Source organism: Melospiza melodia, chromosome 1 (assembly GCF_035770615.1).
Source record: "Melospiza melodia melodia isolate bMelMel2 chromosome 1, bMelMel2.pri, whole genome shotgun sequence".
NCBI lineage: Eukaryota > Metazoa > Chordata > Aves > Passeriformes > Passerellidae > Melospiza > Melospiza melodia.
In genome coordinates this window covers 165,490,221-165,510,202 of record NC_086194.1, presented here as the reverse complement: position 1 = coordinate 165,510,202, position 19,982 = coordinate 165,490,221, and the positions used below count along the sequence as shown (strand labels likewise).

Here is a 19,982-nt window from a genome sequence, read left to right as displayed (position 1 = left end):
AGAGCCTTCTGGCAAAGTATGCAAATTTAAGTATTTTTCTGATCTTTTGATGAATAATTTCTATTTTTCATATGTATAGATACACTTACATTCACACACACACACATCTACTCATGGCAGTGCCCTTTAATCAGTGACATGTTCTCACATTCACCATCTGGCTACCACAGAGCAGACACAGTAATTTTTTATCCCCATGTACAAGCATTACCAAAATGTACAAAATTCAGTAAATGCTAGTAGCTTTTGTGTGATGCCCAGCTCTAAAACAATTTGTCTTCTATAGCACATATTAATATAACATACAATCATAAATTGTTTGGAAACAATGTTTTTGAAAATTTTCTAAAACCTCTGACAACACAGCCCAGTTCATAATCTGACGAAAATAAGCAGTCTGGTATTTTTACTATCAAAATGAGGCAGAACAAGGACAGATGGTGTCCAGGTGCATTTTGAGTGGGTTGCTCCAGTGATATCAGAGGCCCAAAGTGTCCAGGAAATGGGTGCTAATTTGACTTCTAGCCTGGTTGTGTTCTGTAATTAAGTGATTTCTCCTAAATACTATCAGTCCCCAGGACAACCACTCTAACCCAGAATCTTGCATCCCTGTGGGAAGCTCGTCTGGCTTGGGCTGCTTAACCCGAGATACCCATAGTTGCTCTGCATTTGGAAAGATGGCCTGGAAATGGATGTGTGTGATAGATCAGGGTTGTTACAAAGGATGAGCGCCTCACTTGCTGAGGCTGCTGTTCTGGGCAGCCTTAGAGGCAAAAGCAAACAGCAGAAAGACCCAATTTCCTGATTTTCTTAAGTGCTGCTTAGGGCACTGTTTTCCTAGATTTAAGCAAGCAAGAAAAACATAAAAGGAAAATTACAAAATTACTACTAAGCTTCTCTCTGGGAGGAAGAAAGCTTCAGTAAAGTTGTTTTCCAAATCCCAGGGGAAAAATATTCAGCATCCTTGGCAAAGGAGTTGAATTGCCCAACCTACAGGCCAGGCCTCCTCCACCACCTCCTCAAAGTGTTTCACACACAAATTATTTCTGCTTAACTACAAAGATAGGAGTTTTCCTTCTATTGCATTAAAATGATCATATAAAAATTACAAAGTTTTCTAAAAATAGACCAAACTTGATTATGACTTGTGGTTATGGATATGATGAAAACACAGATCATATAAATTCTGAACTGAGTGTTGAAAATTCTTCGCAAATATCAAGTCCCCTGCATGCTCAGTTGAATAAAGTTTAAAGAAAGACAGATTCAATCAGATTAAATATTTGTTCAGATCAAAGGCAGAGATGGAAGTGACTTCTCAATTTCAGTATAACTGGAGGGTTAAATTCAGTTTTCTAATAAACTATCAATTATTAGATAAATCCATTCTCTTCCTTTCTGTTAGACACAGCATTTTTCACAGTGTATTTCTGGAAAGGACCCTTCAGGGAAGCCTGCAGCTGCTGACAATTTGCATAGATTTTTAGGGGTCAGTAGACACCTAAAGCCCTGAAAGAGAGCAGCTAAGTTTCATTTACTAAGAAGATCCACCCACTTTTAAAATAACACATATGAGTGCCACCAGATGTATTGTATCTGGAAAGTGAAGCAACATCCACACTCATAAATAACTTTTTTCATCAGTCCTGACAAATATTTTGTCTCATGTGGCAGCAAGTGTGAAAAATTAGGTCAGCAGTGTGGACATGACAGGTCTTTCTTTTAAATGATTCACAACTAATGAAAATGAGTAAACATCTAAATGAGTGACCTTATGGGGAACATTTTCATTATAGTGTGATTTTTCAACAATATAAACAAGATAGAGGATGAGGGGATTTTTACTGCTCTCTTTATTTTTTCTTTTTTGGTGGGGGAAGGTGGGGGGGGAGATGTTTGGTTTTGGTTTTTGTTCAATTCATGAATACACTTACCACTTTCTGGCCTGAAAGGTAAATTAACAGGTGGACACAGGTTGGGAATGGTGCTCTTCAAGTCAGCTAAAAGCAGAAAACAATATAAATAATAAATAAACATTGAAAACAATAATACTTCAAGGTTTAAAATGCAATGTTACTCAATATTTCCAGTATTACTTCTCAGACCTGAATGTTGAATCTTCTCCCCACAAACACTAAGAGTAAGGATGCAAGGCTGCTTTGCTATCTAATCCTTTTGAGCTTGTACATGAAACCAGATTTTCCTAAATTTCTGTATTTATAAACATTTCTACAAATTTCTTTCTTTTTGAGGTGCAGTTATGAACAACTCATTTCAGTATTTCTGTGGTTTTTTCTATGCCCCTCTCTGTATTTGGGTTTCTGCACCAGGAGAGAGACAAGATTCTCTCTGCTTCCAGCAAACTGGAATTTCTCAGAAATATGAATTATAAATAAGGCAGTTTCCTGCACAACACTTTCCAAATTGAAGTGCAAATAAGAATTTATCATACACAAAACTTCATATTCATTTCCATATAAAAAACTTCTCATTTGCCAATACTTCCCATAAATATTTTACAATCACAAATAATAAAAATGAAGCTTTCGCTGTGCATTCATATTTTGTAGAACACTTTGGCTAGTCAAACCAGTTACAAATTTTCCACTAAGACACAATAAACGACCATCCCTACAGAAGATGATGACAGATCAGACTTTCTGTTAACTTCTTCCAGTATGTATTTCCCATGCATGTAACTGATAAATGTTTCTAAAAACTCAGAGGTTTTCCCATTCACAACAGTGAAGGATTGGGAAAAGTCTTATCCAAAAAGTCTTTGAAATTCTGCTTTATGTTCCTTTTTGACTGAGCTGCAGCTCTGAGTATACAAAATCAAATAGCTCATGAACAGGGCTGTGCAGCAGATAGACACACATCAACTCAGCCTGTTAGGAAACACAGAGACCCTGCATCATGCTAATATCCCACTGCCTACAGTAAATCACTCCTTCAGATTTTACTCATTTTTCTTTTTACCCTCAGAACCTTTTTGTTCCTTTTCCTGGTTCTCAGGCCCTCAACACACAGCAGAACTGATACAAATTTTTTTCTGTAAATATCTCCATTTGCATAAACATCTGTGCCCTGCTGGGTGGTATGGTGGAAACACATCTGTAGCTCCCTCAATGCATAAGGAAATGTCACTGTCTCTCTTAACATTCCCTACTTTGCATACACCAGGGCTCCTCTTCATCATCTCTCTGTCTGGCACGTGAGAAACAGCCTTTATTTTCTGTTGGTTCTTTGTCAACAAGGGGAAAACAATTCCAAGAAATGGAAGTGTATCCAAACCACTGCTGTCCTTCTTTGCTCCACCTTTCTTTGTTTCACTTTTAGCCCTGTCTGCATCTCAAGTCCCCCTGCCACCAGGATGCTGCCATTGCTTTAGCAGGGTGTTGTTCCCTTCCTCTAAGTGCCAGACCCTCAGCCCACCCCCTCCCAGCTTCCAAAATGCTTCCATGCTGTCTCTACCCTTTAACAAGGGCTGCCCCACAAGTGGACATGGATGGCTCTGTGGGCACAGGGACAGTGCAAGACTTGAAAAGTTCAAAACTCAGTTTACATTTTTGACACTTAGAGTGTGAATGAAGGTTTTATTTATCAACACTGTAAAATACACTGTATTGACATAATATCTGATCCATCTCTACACAGCTTTAACTGGATTATCTTTCTATCCCATTCCCTGGACAATAGATATCCATGCTTTGTGCCCCCCTCTCCTCTCAGCTATCAGCCCTTCTCTACTCTGCAAGAACTAAGGGTATAATCCAATATAAAAGCAAAAAGAAGTATTCCTTATTCAAAAATTTTCCCTGATTTTGTCAACATCACCAGACCTGTCCTCATGGGGGCTCTCAGCTCAGGAGTTGTGTCTGTGTGAACAAGAAACAGGCTGTCCTCCCATAAAGGGAGACAAACTCAGATGGACAATTGCTTTCCTTATTCTTTCAGTCATGCAAAATCAGAGCTTAAGAAAGTAGAACTAGACCTGCCCAAAAGGAGCGTGACAAATGGGAAGCCCATTTAAAGTTTTCAACACAGCAATGAAGCTTATCTTTCTCCACAGAAAATAAAATCCATCTTCACTAGGAGTGGTTTTGATTCTTCCCCAGCAAACAACACAACACCTCATAACTGCTCTTCTGTTTAAACACCTGATGGCTTCTTGCTGCTTGAAAAACACAAGTCTGCTTTGGAATTTGGTCTTGATCCTTTCTTAAACCAAAACAACAAGAATGGAATTTTAAATTCTGCAGCAAACCCAAACCTTTTGAGGTTATGCATCCACATGGATGGTAAAATCCTAAGCCCAGGAATGAGAAACAAAGAATGATTTCCTGATCAGGACTGCGCAGTGAGGTAAAATATATTTAAATTCTGACATTGGCCACAAGTTTCTGAGAGAATGTAAGAAATTAAATTATGCATCTTTGATGTATTGCTATTCCTTTTCTATTAAAATGGACATCAAATTGTACCCTTCTTTCCTTTGCACATACTTGTTTGCCTTGTCTACTTGAGGTCCTTGCAAATGGGTCCTACAGCTGGAAGCTGGAATTTTCACACACTGAAGCCAAATAATAAACTTCAATGTGCAGAAATCCACTAGAAAGGTCATGTGTCCTGCATCACTTACCAGGCTTTTGATACCAGCCAAATGGGTGTATTTTGACTTCAGCATCTGGTGAAGTGCAGTTTGAAATGTGCCAAGAACTTCTTGTTTCCTCAGCACAGGTCTGGATTCCAAGGCTGTTCAGAGTCACACACACAATCTTCCCACCTGCCAAGGATGCACGTGGTTATAGAAATAAGGAAGAAAATTTTCCTTTTCTAGACAGTGTTGTGAAGAAAAAAGAACACAGCATGGCTCCACTGAGTGTTAAGTGAAATTCAACCAACTTAGAAATCAAAGGACAGAAATACCTGAAATGAGGCAAATGATTGAAACTAGTGCTGAAAAATCCCACTGAATTCATTGTGAGGGAAGGTGGGTACCAGCATTAAAATCCATTATAATCCAAATCACAGTGAATTTCACTGAGCAAAGGTCACAACTCTGAGCAAAGAGCCCTTCCATGTTAATGCAATCAAAAATCTGCATGTATTTTGAAACATGTTCCCTACTTACATAAAGATAAAAATTCTTTAAAAGCTCTAGTGTAAATAATTTTGTTCCTGAAAACTATGGAGAGTTTGAAACACAGTTTCATTGAAGATTTCAGCTCATGTTAAAATCACTATTGAAAGTTCTCTTGAATAAATGAGTGCCAAGACTGGATGTCTGAAATGTCATAGATATTAAATATTAATCAGATAAAATAAAAATGGTTCCATTTTGCATGTTGGGCACCTTAAATTTTTCTATTTATTTTAAAAGTACTTCAAGAAACTCAAAATCATATTCAGTTAAGACTTCAGATTTCACATGATCATATGGAGGCATGAAAACTATCAACTATTTTTATTTGCACATTAATTCTTATCCAAAACACACTGGATTAATTTTATAGGCCATTCACTTTTGACCAAGTGAAAATTTTGTCTGCTCAACAAAGAAAAAAAAAAGGAATTAAAAACATGTATTTTTGAAGCGTTTCAAATTCCAAAATGCATTATAAAACCAGCCCATTTAATGACCTCAGGGAGAGCTGATTAGCACATGACTCCACCAAAACCAAAGTTACACATTTCAGTGGCCCAAATCTGAATTTGTAATAACATATTAAAATCCTTTTAATTGACTTTGAGCTGGGTGGTATCCAGTTTCAAACACCAGCTGAAGACTTTCCTCCTCAAGCAGAAGACTAAAATTTGGGAGCAGAGAAGATCAGACAACCAAGCAAGCAAAAAGGCTAAACTGCCCCAGAATATCCACAGACATTATGTGCTTGCATGCACCTAATTTCAGTAATATTTAGGTTTCAGAGTCCTTTAGGCTTTAAAAAATGAAACAACATAAAAGGGGGAAAAATCACTAAAAGAAATCAAGTAACAGTTTGGAAAAGAAGTTGATGAATAACAAAAAACTGGAGTTTTATCAGTTTGAATTTTATGCTGTTGGAATTGCAGCCTGTTAAGGACTCATTCTCATGATGTTTTCTTAATAATTTCTGAAATGTGGAATGTATCATTGGACTGAATGCCTAGATATGGTTATGGTTACCCAAAAAGGTGCTGAAGAGAGGTACATGAGATCTGAAAGGGCTTTTAAAGTGCACTTCAGAGCAAAAGAAGGGTAAAATCAAGATATTGAAGAAAGACTGAAATTATTTTAGAAACAAAAACAGGGGGGAAATACCTGTCAGCTGTGAGTCATTAAAAAAGCCAAATCCTGTGCAACAGGGATCAGCATCACACCAACGCTCACACTCAAAAAACCTGGGAAAGGAAAAGCATTATCCATGAGAACCTGTAGAGATTGTGAACCTTTCACAATAAGGCTGCAGAACCAGCATACACACACACTTCCATACATTTTCCATATGTAGATGAAATTATGCTTGATTAGTATACTTATTAGACTTCATCTATTAATTTAGATAATTATTTTGATATCTGCCCTAAAAATATCAGCCTAAATTGATTTGGTATATCATTGGTAAGGGATTTAACAGGCCAAATGGTAAATAGTAGCATTGTAAGTAACAATTATCATGTCTATAATTAATAATTATACAGATTATTATTTATAACTCAATTATAAATGTCCTTTAAATCATATGTTATCTTTTCTTCATTAAATACTCTCAAACAATGCAATTCTTTGATCAATCCATCTGATTTCCTGTATCTGCATAACACAGCCTTGGAATTCCAGACATGGTTAAAATTCCAAGGAGAACAAAGGAACTTTCATGTCCTACCCATCTGAAACAGTTTTTCTGCTCATGTCAGTTTTATTCCTCACTGAGATTTCTGTTACTTTCTGGAATGGTACACGTGTGTAGAAGCTCTTCACAGAACTTTTAAGAGTCACTGGAAGGAAAAAGAAAAACAAAATTGGAATAATCAGTTTAACTTTGTTGTATACAAAAAATTGCAAGTAATCAAATGGTAGGGGTCCAGCCTGTGTTTTTATGCTGAGCTCTCATTGATTAAAAGATAGTTTCATGCTGTCACAGAAAATTCTGATTTTTAAGCCTGAAGATGAATAAAAAATGACTGAGTGAAGGCTCTGAAAGCTTAGCAAATTACATCACCAAGGAAAGACTTCCAGACAGGCGTTTTGTTGCTGAGACCTGTTGATGGTACTTCTTCCACAAGGCCTTAAACTGGGATACAGCTCCAGACTCGAAGACTCCAGTGTGCTCATGCATTATTCAGCCCATGCTGCCCTTTGGGCTCCCCAAAATGACATGATTGAATAGCTCAGTTCATGGACCTTTACATTTGTCACAGCAAAATTACATGTTCCTGTGAAAACAGGCTTGTTTGTCCAGCTTTCTTTCATGTGCCCTATGAGAAAAACATTGAACTTCCCAAGTATCCAAAGAGCAAAGGTTAAAATTCACATCTAAAGCTCTGCATTTGCTAAAAGATATTTAAAGCAAAATAAGAATTACACTCAGTGCTTTCAGTTTTTGCATTATTTAGCTACTGTAGAAATTTTAATGGTAGATTGTGACATTCCAATGATATTCCTATTTCACCCATATTATAAAAAGGTCTAAAACTAAAATACAAATTTGACATCCCCTTGGCCTCTCCGACTTGGGAATGGCTGATGTGGACAGAGTGAAATTTCCATTCTGAACTGAAAATGAAAAACCTTATCCCAGACAGCCTGACCTTCCCTTGCACCATCACATCCCAAGACTCATTTATACATGCAGACTTTTTATCTCAGAACCAACAGCCAAAAACACTGGCTTGCAATCCCAGGGTTAGAGCAGACATTATACATCCAAATAGCAAAACTTGCCTATTTTATGGTACAGTGTCTGTGGCTGCCAGGGTAGCACAGTTGCACAGTTTCCTGGTATTTGGTTGATCCCGCTGTCACAAACCTGTGCCTCTGGATAGAGGGTACACACAAAGTATTTTTCTGTGGCACTTTGCAGATCTGCCATTCGACAGAACTCTTCCTCTTGGGCACAACCTGGGGAGAAGGTCATGAACAGTTACACACACGAGGGTTCCTTTCCCTCTCTGCTCCCCTTCATGTTTTCAGAGCAAAGCTATCCATCAGCAAACAACTAAAAGGGAGAATTGCAATATTATCCTACTAATCTGCCAATTAATTAATTAATTAAAAGTGCAAGAGAACAAAGGACACATTCTGGCCCCAGAGGCACTCAAGAGCAGGTTTACCTGGAGAGCAGAGTAAAGAAGATCCAGCACAGCTACTTGGGGAGATAAATTCCCCAGCTGTAACAAGCATTACTCCAGTGCATTGGTCTCTCTTTAATATTTCAATTAATAAATATATCTTTCTTTTTTAGTAAATCTGACATAAAAATTGTATAATCATAAGAGAACTCTGCATCAGTCATGGTCTCTAACAAATAAAAAGGACAATAATGTCTACAATGTCTCAATAAGTTTTTTACAAAAAATATTTCTGAAGCATTCAAGCATCACACAAAATAAAAACACAACTTTCCTAGAATCAACTATTCAAGACATTTGCTCACAGCAATTTGTTCTGAAGTTTGTCCCAGGGTAAGAGCACACTTTCAGAAAAGAAGCAAAGCTGTCAAACCCATTTCTTAATTACCATGGCAATGGCTCCTATAACATGTGTGTCAACGCTTAATTTTAAACCATTTTAATGTTTTGGCCTCTTACAGTGCAGTCTGTGCACTGTTTAGTACTCTTAGTTCTGACTTCCTGGTAGAGCTAGAAACTCTTCTCCATTTACGGCATCAAAATATAATTTATCACTAACCCAAATTATCTGCATTTTACCTTCTTTTACCACTGCTCCACCTCCCTGTTTGGAGTGGTACACTTCAAGAACAGCAGGGCATTTCCCAAGCTGTACCTTTGACTTTTCTTGCCCATGACAGGGGCACCCTGGTGGTGAATTATGGGCACCCTTTCTGCCATGGCAGGCAAAGACTGTAAGCAATAAACAAACATTGGCAATTCCCATTAAAATTTTAGAAGTTGTCTACAAAAAAAAACCTCAAAGTCCAAAGTTTTTACTCAATATTATTATAACACTTGTTAAAAGACTTTATTTAGTTATTATCCCCTGCAGAATAGCAGTCCCCATGATGCCTTACGTGTGAGACACCACAGCAGAGCTTCCTCAGCTGAGTACGTCTGCCTGAAGACCCAATACTGCTGGTAAGGGAGGGAGTAGTTCTGGTCACTTTGTATCTGGCTGTTGTCCATTAGGTAGAAAAGATCCTTTGTGGAATCTGAGATACAAACAAACAAAGCATTCCACAAAAAAAATTAACTATGATCTGGAATGAATTAAATTTATTTTTATATAAAATTCTGCATTTCTCAGTAAAACAGCTGCAATCATTTTGTAGGGCTAGAATACACCAAAGCCTGCTTTTAATAACAGAATTGTCCACCCACAGTGACTCTCCTGTAGGCAGTGTCTCCTCACTGAGCTGCACTGTACAAAATACCACTGCCAGACTGTTTCCAACACCCAAAAACTGATGAGAATTCCTGCTCCTACAAATTAGAGGGTTTGCTCTACTCTGTCATGTGACACAATATCCTAACAGTGAAGTATGAGGATTCAGAGGATGTTTGTAATTCCTTAATTTATGTTTTGTTAATTCAGAATAGAGCAGTTTCCTTACATTCCCTTGAGAGTCTTTTACACCTCTCAGTCTCAAAAGTTTTCTTGACAAGCTTAATACCTATTTCAGTCATTTAAGCTCATTTTTCTGAATTTATGCTCCCACAGACCACATTAAATAACTCATTTCTGTCACCTGCTTGTGAACTTTAGACATGTATGCAGTGATTTACATCTCCTGAGCTCTCTCTGAAACAATCAATCACAGCTATTTTCTTGTTCCCAAATTCATCCCCTTAAATAAGGGTCCAGTATTAAAAGAAATGGACACTCTTCACTGATCTCTTGAAAATTTCTTCATAAACACTTTCTTATTTATCAAATATCATCAGCAGATCTCAACCCCAGTTCCAACATTGTGAGACTTTGTGAGACTAAATTGTGAGACTAAATCTCACATGCAGTGAAATATTCAGACAATAATGAAAACAAGAAGTAAAGACATGCTGATGATTGCTGTTGAAATGCAGAAGCACCTACTGGCATGCTGAAAATGCACTGTAGTTTTGACTTTTCTATCAGAAACTAGAAAGGATATGTTACCCTGTGTTTTCAAATTATTATCAAGTGGTAACAACTCTGTAGACATTTTACCAGATGCATTCATGACTTCCTAAAAAAGGTAACCTATAATTCCTGTTACCTCTCAAGTCATAACTTCAACCTTCAGTTTCTCTTGAACAGCTGGTGCCAAGACTGAGATTTAGGGATGGAGGTAAAACTGCATTCCTTGCATAACTGCAGGTTTTAATGATATCATCAGCCCCAGCAAGGTAAATGCAGAACCCTGAGGGCTGCACTCATGCCTTAGCAGGTAAATGCAAGATAATTTCAACCACCATAGTAAGTGCATTTTTTTTCTCTCTCTTTTTAAGTCTAGACTTTAAAAAGCCCCTAACTGTATAGGAGCTCTGCTAGGTTAATGGACATATTTAGGTTTTTAATTAGTTTAGTTTATTTTCCTTTTAAATACCATAAGCAATTCACTTCCTTTTAGGATTTTACACATATTAAATCATGTGCTCAGACATTCATCAAGGCTCCTCAGCAAAGATTCTAATTCATTAAAAATTAATCTAGGTGCTCCTCAAACTCCAGTGTTCACTTTCTCTTAGGATTATGGTGCTGAAGGCCCCACTGAACTCCAGTAACTTCCTACAAATTATTTTGGACCTATACATGACTCCATATAACAAAGAGCAAACACTGGAATAGCAAAGGAGCAAAGAGAAGCTCACAGGTCCCTCACTGTAATCATGAATGGAAGAAACACTTGTGACTGCATTTCATCCTGGGTTTCTCTATGCCCTGTATTTACAATCACACTGTCAGTAGTAGTAAATATTTCATTCCTGGGTTTATGTGAAATTTTTTTCTCAGTCAAATAATAGTTCCTGTGCCTCTTCAGCTCTGTAAGTCTGACAGAACAAGTTTCACATTGAACATTTTAACACCTTAATTTCCAGCCTGTCCTGGCAAGGTAAGAATTATAAAGCCAGGCCTATATGTTGAACATCTTTCTCAAAACCTGTATCAGGCATCCTGCTTCAGGGAAATCCTCTGGAATTTACAATACCTATACCATAATGAATGTGTAGCAATATATGACATTTTCTGGTTAAATTCTGCACTCCCTCCCTGCTCTCTTCTATTGCCTGCTCTGTCTGCTATTGCTCTAATACCTGATAACACCAGATCATCCTTTGTCTCCAAGGCAGCAGCCTCACACAGAGAGGTTTTCATCCGGGTGGCCATATCAGAGTCTGGAATGAAACAGGAATCAAAGAGCAGAGTAATTCCCTTTATCTTTCTTTCACAAGACAAAATAATCCTCAGCTCCCAAAAATTGAACAAATATATAAAGTGCACCACCTAGGAAAATTCCTTTGGTAGTTCCTCCAAATTTTGAATCAAGAATGAGTAAAACTATTTCTGTGTAGTTCTGGGGAGCACCTAAACCAAAATGCATTGTTTGGATGACAAAAACAAATGCCATATCCAGAGCCACTCTGTATTCAGCATCAGCCCTCTGAAGGCTTTGTGCACTTACAAAGCACAAATTATTATTACAAATCATTTGTGCAATTCCTGCCATGTACATGGTGAGATTCAGAAAGCAAAATATACAATTATTCTGCTAATAAACATAACCCATGTAATTAGGCATAAAGTGCCAAATTATTATGGTACTTGGAGACTGATGGGACAAAGGCAGGTGTCTTCATGATATTGTTTTCAAGGATACTAAAATTATCTCAGACACAAGATTTTACCCAAATTTCATGAAACTGGCAGTAGAAGAATTACTCCAGATTACACACCCCTGCCCAAATAGGCGTCTGAGTTGTGTCTTAATTTGGATAGCTTGAAATGAAGAGACAATGACATTTCCATAATAGAACTGACTTCTGCCACACCCTACAGTTCATCATAAGTTTTTATAAGAAATTCTGTGAGATAACTTACCTCTCCACAGGTAAATTTCCTGGTAGGTAGTGAGATTTCTTTCTGCCTCTTCCATCAACTGAGAAGCTAATAAAGAAAAAATTTTGTTAGAACAACTGTTTAAATTAAACATGTTTTTTGAACGCTCAGAAATTGCATAGAAAACACATCACTAAGCTATGCATCACTTTGATAACAAAATAAAAGTCTAAGGAAGAAGGTCCCAGGTGTTATGGGGATAGTCTGGGTCTAGGGTGCCAAACTTTACTCAATTTCCTATCATTGCTTTTACCATGTAGGTCTGAATATCTCCCTTTTTATCTTTGCTACAGACTCTACCTTTCTTTCAGATTATTGGCTTGGATCTGCCTGAATTAAATGCTGTAGGTATTACAGAGTGATATATTAAACACAGTCTCAACTTTCATTAATATTCATGTGGCAAAATGTGAGAGGTCCATTTATCCAGCAATGAGAATTTTTATTTTCTTGTGATATGGATTTACTTGATAAAAGCATTGGAGCACAAGGGCAGGCTGGTGAATAAGACAGTGTCTATACAACAATTAAGGAGAATTGATGTAAATTGAGGTAATTCACTTACATCCACTGAACACTTGTCCTCCCAGGGTGAAAGAAAACCTCTCCTCCTTCTCATCATAGCTCACACCTTTACACACTTCCCCTATGGCTGAGGTTGGTGTTGGACTCCATCCTTTGACATTGCAGATCAGCACATCTGGGGAGCTCAGCAAACTGCACAGAATGGTACCTGGGGCAGGAAAAGACACAGCTGCATCACTGCACTGAGGCTTTGCACCTACCCAAGCCCCCCACAACCTTCTCTAAGCTCCAGTTAAACCTGTGTTACTGAGAGAGGTACCCTTCAGTATTAATACCCAATAACCCCCAAAAAACCCAAATAAGCAAATTAGAATAATATGTTCAAGTTTGAGTGCTAAGGTCAGCTACTCATACCCAAACTAAACATTTATAGCCCGTTTTTTAGGAATTTCAGGCACATACTATTATCAGCTAATAAAATATTACTGTTATCTGGTAATACCCAACAATGTTCTCAGCCCTTCATAGCACCACAAGAGATACATCCAATCATTTGATGGTCTTAAAATCTCAGATTCTGAACAAAAAAAAAAGCACTTGTACATTTTTACTACAATGAGTTCCTGAACTGGTGCCTGATTTCAGCCATCCCAGGCCTAAGTCTCCCTAGCACTGTGATTTGAGTTGGGGACCAGAGTGTTTAAGGCCACATGTTCGGCATCAAAAATTACCATAACTTCTAGACAATACTCAGCTCTTGCTTTGCACTTGGTGTCACAGCTAAGGCATTTCTAAGGTTTTACAATGCCCTCTCTAGCTTGTTTTTATGGACTGCGTACACAAGATATTGAATATCCTTTTCCTTCTTTTTTCTTTCTTTTTAAGCAAAATGCCAGACCAAGTAATGCATTTACCTGTAGAACTGATCCAAATAGTCACCCCAACCAAAGAGATATTCACCTTCTACACTCACAAGTAGAGAGAACCCAAAATTTGATTGTAAATGTATCGAGAAATGAACTTTACAAGACCATCTACAATACTGTGATGAAAAAAAGAAAAAGAAAAAAAAAGAGATGCCAAAACAGAGAATAATTTTCTGGAAATATTTTCTTGAAAATCTTCACAGATAATTTGTGACAGATTTTCACAGATTTTCTTAAATCTAGGATCAGTTTCCACTCCAAACTGGTGAAGTGCTTGTCACATATCAACCACTAGCACATGCCTGGATTTCACAGAATCATAGAATATCCTGAGTTGGAAGAGACCCACAAGAATCATCAAGTCCAACTCCTGGGTGTTGATAGAGCTTGTCTTTAAGTCCTTGAGGCATGTCATTTAAAACTTCACATTTCCTACAGGAAATGCCTCTCCAGGAGGAAAGTAAATACTATGTGAGCTTGAAACTAAACTGCAAAAAGTAAGCACTGGCATAAAGTGCTTGAACTTGTTGGCAAAATCTGGTTGTGCCAAAGTCCCACCTCTGCCAGACTCCATCCATCCATTACCACTCTCTCTCCTAGACAGACATCCAGACCTGGGAGATTTTAGCATTTCTGTATGCAATTATATAATTTTGTCTCACATCCCTTTTTCCTGCTCTTAAAAGGAAGCTGATTTTTATTTGCACCACAAGAACTCTGTCTGGAGGCACCTTCTTAGTTCCTGCATCAGCTGAAAGGCACCAACTTCTGGTAACCAAGCTCTCTATGTATGGAGAGAGGTGTTTTCATAACAATTTGTCTCATCCAGATGGAGATGTCACACACACAGAGAACAGGGCGAGTTTGGGAAGAGACCCACAAGGATCCCTGAGTCCAATTCCTGGCCCTGCACAGAGTCCCACCATGCTCCCAAGAGCACTGCCCAAACACTGCTGGAACTCTGTCAGGCTTTTCCCTTCAAAATGCCCATTTTTGTTCCAAGAGCAGGTTGCTACCTAAGGTCTTGGCATTACTCAAACCTTCCCAACACCAAAGAAAAGTCAATGATGCAGAGACAGGTATGGCGCAGAGGTGGGTGCACTGTGTCCAACAATGACTCCTGCTCATTTAGCACTGCTTTCCTGGGCAGGCAGGCAGTACCTGCATCCAGCAGGAGCTGGCTCAGGATGAACCCATCACAGCACGAGTCCTGGCTGCACTCCTGCCTGCAGAGCAGCTGAGCATCAGTCAGGGATGTGCTGGATGCTGGGAGCACCAGGGAGCGGTACACGCCCGACAGAACGTTCTGGAAGCCAGTCCTCTCAAAGGCCTTCAGTCCAGAGGAGCTGAATTCTGGTCCTGGGGAGACACAAAGGGAAAGGAGCTCAAGGGGTGCCCAAAGAATGTTTTAGAATTGCCTGCAGACTGGAGCTGGTTGAAAGTTTTATGATCAAAACTCAGTTTTAAAAGTCTTTTTCTGGGTTTTGAGTTTCAGAGGCAAGACAAGATCATCAAATGACGTGGTGCCATTATTCCTGAGTAGCTGGTTTAATGCACTGCCAGCAAAGAGCTCCTAAACTGATCTATGCAGTAAGGTTGGTAATATTCCACCTTCAAGCACTCAGTTACACTGTTAGTAACTCCCAGATAAAAATGAAACAAATTTATCTCATTTAAAAAGTAAAATGTGTCATTTGGCCAGCATAGCTGCATCTGCAATTAAGACTTCTGCTAACTAGGAGGGTATGATTCATAGAATTTTGGATCTAGAAAACTAGAATAGATCTGGCATTTAAAAGATTATACCAATCACAACTAGCTCAGGGGACTTGATGTATTTTCAGGTGAGACTTAGATCTTCTATTTTTATTAATATTAATAAATAGTGCCTCAGAGGTTTGGATAGAAGTACAAAGAACATGGTAAAACCAAAGAGTCTTGACTCAAACCCTGCAGCATTTGATTATCTTGCTTCCAGTTTGGCAGGACAATTAAAGCTGGACACACAATTAATGTGGTACTATCAGCCTCACTCAAGCCATAAATAAATAAATAAATAAAGTTTTTCTCATGCATTCATTAGTTCAGCTGAAATGTTTTAGGATTCATGGAGAGCTGTTTACTTCTTGGCTGGCATATTACTAGAACAATTCACAATCAAAAGTAAAGTGAAATTAAATTATGTACAGGCTGGTCATTAATAATGCCTTATGTATTCAAATAACAAACTGCTTAGTTAAGAGAAGTCATAACTAGAAATACATTGCAGAGATTTTGAGTTTTTATGGGACAAGTTGCTGGCAAAAATCATCAAAATGATTTGATGATTTCACAAAAGTATTCCTAATTTCTAGGGACCAAGATATGAAAGAAAGATTTGTTGAACCTTCTGGACTGCCACTAAATGTTGATCTCTTTAAAGTATTGTGTCTTCTTAAACAAAGATGCTCCCAAATTTAGTCCTGATCCTCTACAGAAGTAACTACCAGCTTGGACACAGAGTCAGAGTTAGGTGAGGGATTCACGTCTGGTACCTCTCTTCAAAAAGGCCATCAGGGCATCTCCCTCAGGGCTCCTGACACGCAGCAAGCAGCTGAGGCCACTGATGCTGGTGGCAGCAGGGTTCCCCAGGACACCTTGCACCTGAGACAGAAAACAGGCAAGCAAAATAAATACAACCTAATGGATTTCCTCTCCTAAAATACATTTTCTTTATTAAGAAACTCGTGGGGAGCAATGAGCAACACAAAGGTTATCATAGCACAACTCCATGTGGACATTTTTTACTCTTTCTCATACAGACAATTTTTACACAATCCAAATGAGATCTCAGCTCCTCAACGCCACATTGCTGTTTAAAGCAGTGAATAGGAAAATGGCACACAGTTCAAACCCTGGGCTACAGGAAGGGACTCAGGAAGTAGGATTGTTTCAGGTGGCCTGATTACCAACCTGGCTACTTCTAGTTTGGACAATCCAGATTAACCCTCTTTTTAAACCAACCTGATATCCTATCTGCAGGTGCTCAGCATGATTTAGGGAAAACAGTGCTGTGTGATGTTTCAAACACTGAGGTATTCAGATGTCATTTTTGGAAACATCTGGGTGTATAGCTTCTTTACAGGGATTCATCACTGCCATGGGGAAGAGCAATGTCCAAGGGGTTAGGGGACAGCCTGCCTTTCTTCTGTGATCTTTACTTACATTGGACACACAGCACTGTGATAAAAATATATTTTTAAATATGATCATTCTTACCAATCCAGAGGTGGTGCAGTTGAAGTTGGCTTCAGCAGCACTGTATAACTCACAGAGTACTTCAGTACCAGCAGGAGTTACAGTGGCAAAGCCACAGGCATCTTCCCTCTCACAGCCTGAAAAACAGGAAGGAAATTTTAGGTTTCCAAGCACCTCACATGAATATTTGCTACAAATTCCACAGTTTACTGCTACTTATGAAGATTTCCTTATGTCTATCATACATGAATTTAATTAGCCAAATGAACTTTAGTACTCAACTACTTTAATAGAGAATTAAGGACTTTAAATTGAATTAAATTAATGCAGAAAGTTGTTCATCACCTGATGATATAAACAGCTGAGACAGGTCTGACCACACACGCAAATACTTAAAGTCTGCTGACAATTTTGCCTGAGGCAGGACGCTCATGAACCACTTTGCCAGCACATCACATCTGCCTGATACAGTAACCCCATGGCAAGGAGATTGTGACAAATATCAGAGTGATAGGAAGGAGGGAAACCTCTAATTTCAAATTCTTCAATCATGCTGGTTGCCCCTGCAGCAATCCTCTGGCCTCTGTAAGGGAGAAAGAGCCATCCCTGGCCAGTTTAAGGGAGAAAGAGCCATCTCCTCCAGATTTAGGGGAAGATCCTTCTGCCCTTACACATTCACCATTAACTTAATGCCACAGCTCTGCTCCTAGCCCAGGTGAAGCACTTTCTAAATCTTTAGTATAAAATCAACCACCTTAGATCAAAACATCAGCTGAAATGCAAGCTCAACTATCTGACCTTAGAGGGATAGATTAACCCTCCCCCCTCAGTGAGAACTTCAGCAGTAATATTTTCTAGTTGTGCCACCATTAATTTACACAACTTAACAAAGAAAACACAGCTATGAGAGAGATGGAACCAGATTGGTTGGCAGAGGGGCATGATTTTGTCCCTAGCTCTCTCAGTTCAGTGTCTTGTTTTTGAAGATATCAATTTTCAGGGGAAGGTGCAAGAAATCTTACAGTATAGAGCCAGGATGAGCTCATGAAGGAAAATCATCCTAGTAATAAAAGGCTTCACATATTCAGTTCTCAGCATGAGAGGTGATTGCTCCAACTAGACCATGGCATATGACACAAAGCCACTGATTTGTCAGAATTTTGGACATCTCTATTACTACAGAGAGTTTTTACTTTGAACTTTGCCTCCTTTCACAGCCTGAGCTTTAGGAGACACAAGGTGAGACTGACTCAAAGCACCCTGAAAGCAGTGTGCTGATTCCTCTGGGTTCTAGGTGATTCTGAACCAACTTACACTAGATGCAATATAGTAGGTAAACTGCAAAAATTGGCAGAGGAATATCTCTGAACTCCTTATAATGCCCTTCTGATGTAAGCAATGATGATTATTCCAATTTATGTGCCAATCAGATAATTTTTGAAGAAGTAAAAGCTGTCTTTTCGTATGTTCTGAACACCTAATTCTTCTTTTGTCTGCACATCTGCACAGTCTGATGAATGTTTCCTGGTTTAAATCTCAATTCTCACTCATATTGCAAACTACATCAACTGGCTTTAAAGTCAGATGACTTGTCTGAAGTAGTATGTAAAGTCAGAAGACTCTTTCTGACAGAAGCATCAATCTCTTCTCTGAACCAAGGCCACCAAAAGTTGTAAATATCTTGCAGTTAATTAGTTAGAAACTGCAGAACATATATTTCATCCAGGAACTTAACTATAAACTCACACGAAAATATTATTATTTGCCACAATTATTAGTGTTGCCTCTACAGGCAACACTTTTTCTCACCTGAAATGCACTGAAAATATGTGCTTTGCAGGTCTCCCCCAAATGACTGGGACTGAAGAATTTGAGCTTCTTCTGATCCATAAATCAGGTTGGAGGCAGGAACTCTTTCAAATTTTCTGAGCACTAAAACAAAGACAACAAAAAACCCCAATCAAGTAGTATTATCAGTTCCCACGCTGCAAACAAAGACTTTAGGTAGAAATTAAGCTTAAAGAATTCTGTGGGGAAAGGGGTTTGCTCATTAAATGATGTACCATAACCTCACAGATAATTTGGGAGACAGATGGCGTGAGGGTAGAATTTCTGCTTTGGAATAAAAAGTGTCACGAGATGTTTTAAAAACCAGTTAGCCAGGAGTGGGTTGGGATTTTACTTTTCAGTGAGGGTTCTCTTCCAGCAGCAGACCTGCCATCTCTCATTACTTGTTCAGGGCATTGAACCAGCTATTGAGTCAAAGGGGAAACAAACTTTCTCCAATCAGACACAGGAACAAGAGCCAGCTCCAGAAGCACTTGGTTAGGCAGGAAACCCAGAAACACAACAGCCTGATCTCAACTGTGGGAAATAGTAAAGGTAAGAAGATTTTCAGAAAGCTGGGAAAAGCAGGCATTAGAAACAGAAAGAGCAGAGAAATTAGAACTAGCTGCAGCTGCAGAGTTTGAGAGTAGAAAAAGTTACAACAGTACAGCAAGCAAGACATGAAACAATAGCTTGAGTCTTTGGCTTGGCTAAGATGGACCTTAAGAGTGCAGAAAAATATGCTTAGCAAGACAGTAGAAGGTTTTAAACTTAAGAATGAAATATTGTGTATTGTTAATAGAAAGCAGACAAGCAAGCATTGTGTGAAGCAGGTATCCATGTGCTTTTAGTGATTGGCTAGAACAATTGTCTGTAACCTTTAGCAGTGGGCTATTGGCTAGAAAGTTTTTAAAATGTTCTGTAACAAAGAAATCTTTGGCTGTTGCTAGCAGTAAGCGAGCTTTTGTCATTTTTCTATTGACTCAGCCATGCAATGAGGCTGATGCTGTAATAAAAGCTCAAGGAATGCACCCCAGCAGTCCTGTTCTGTTTGTGAAAAGAGAAAACTTCCCAACACACCCAAGGCTATATCCAAGACATTATGTCCCACATGCTGCTGTATTACTCCTCCATTCTACTTTTCACACCTGTCACTTTACTGACCAAACCATTTGCTCCCTCTGCACTGGACCTGCCCATGTGTGAGGAGT

At 38.7% G+C, this 19,982-nt stretch overlaps 1 protein-coding gene across 1 annotated transcript in view; it reads right to left on the bottom strand.

The window, feature by feature from the left end:
- The window catches only part of TG (thyroglobulin), a 148,825-nt gene that overhangs the window by 85,421 nt on the left and 43,422 nt on the right, over nucleotides 1-19,982 (bottom strand). The window contains exons 23-35 of the mRNA XM_063152571.1: nucleotides 18,754-18,876; nucleotides 16,966-17,081; nucleotides 16,242-16,350; nucleotides 14,869-15,066; nucleotides 12,822-12,989; nucleotides 12,239-12,304; nucleotides 11,455-11,535; nucleotides 9,234-9,371; nucleotides 7,928-8,104; nucleotides 6,870-6,981; nucleotides 6,305-6,384; nucleotides 4,643-4,786; nucleotides 1,935-2,000 (exon numbers count right to left, since the gene is read on the bottom strand). Coding sequence (XP_063008641.1) covers nucleotides 1,935-2,000; nucleotides 4,643-4,786; nucleotides 6,305-6,384; nucleotides 6,870-6,981; nucleotides 7,928-8,104; nucleotides 9,234-9,371; nucleotides 11,455-11,535; nucleotides 12,239-12,304; nucleotides 12,822-12,989; nucleotides 14,869-15,066; nucleotides 16,242-16,350; nucleotides 16,966-17,081; nucleotides 18,754-18,876 — 1,578 coding nt within the window. The remainder of the gene's footprint in view (nucleotides 1-1,934; nucleotides 2,001-4,642; nucleotides 4,787-6,304; nucleotides 6,385-6,869; nucleotides 6,982-7,927; nucleotides 8,105-9,233; nucleotides 9,372-11,454; nucleotides 11,536-12,238; nucleotides 12,305-12,821; nucleotides 12,990-14,868; nucleotides 15,067-16,241; nucleotides 16,351-16,965; nucleotides 17,082-18,753; nucleotides 18,877-19,982) is intronic.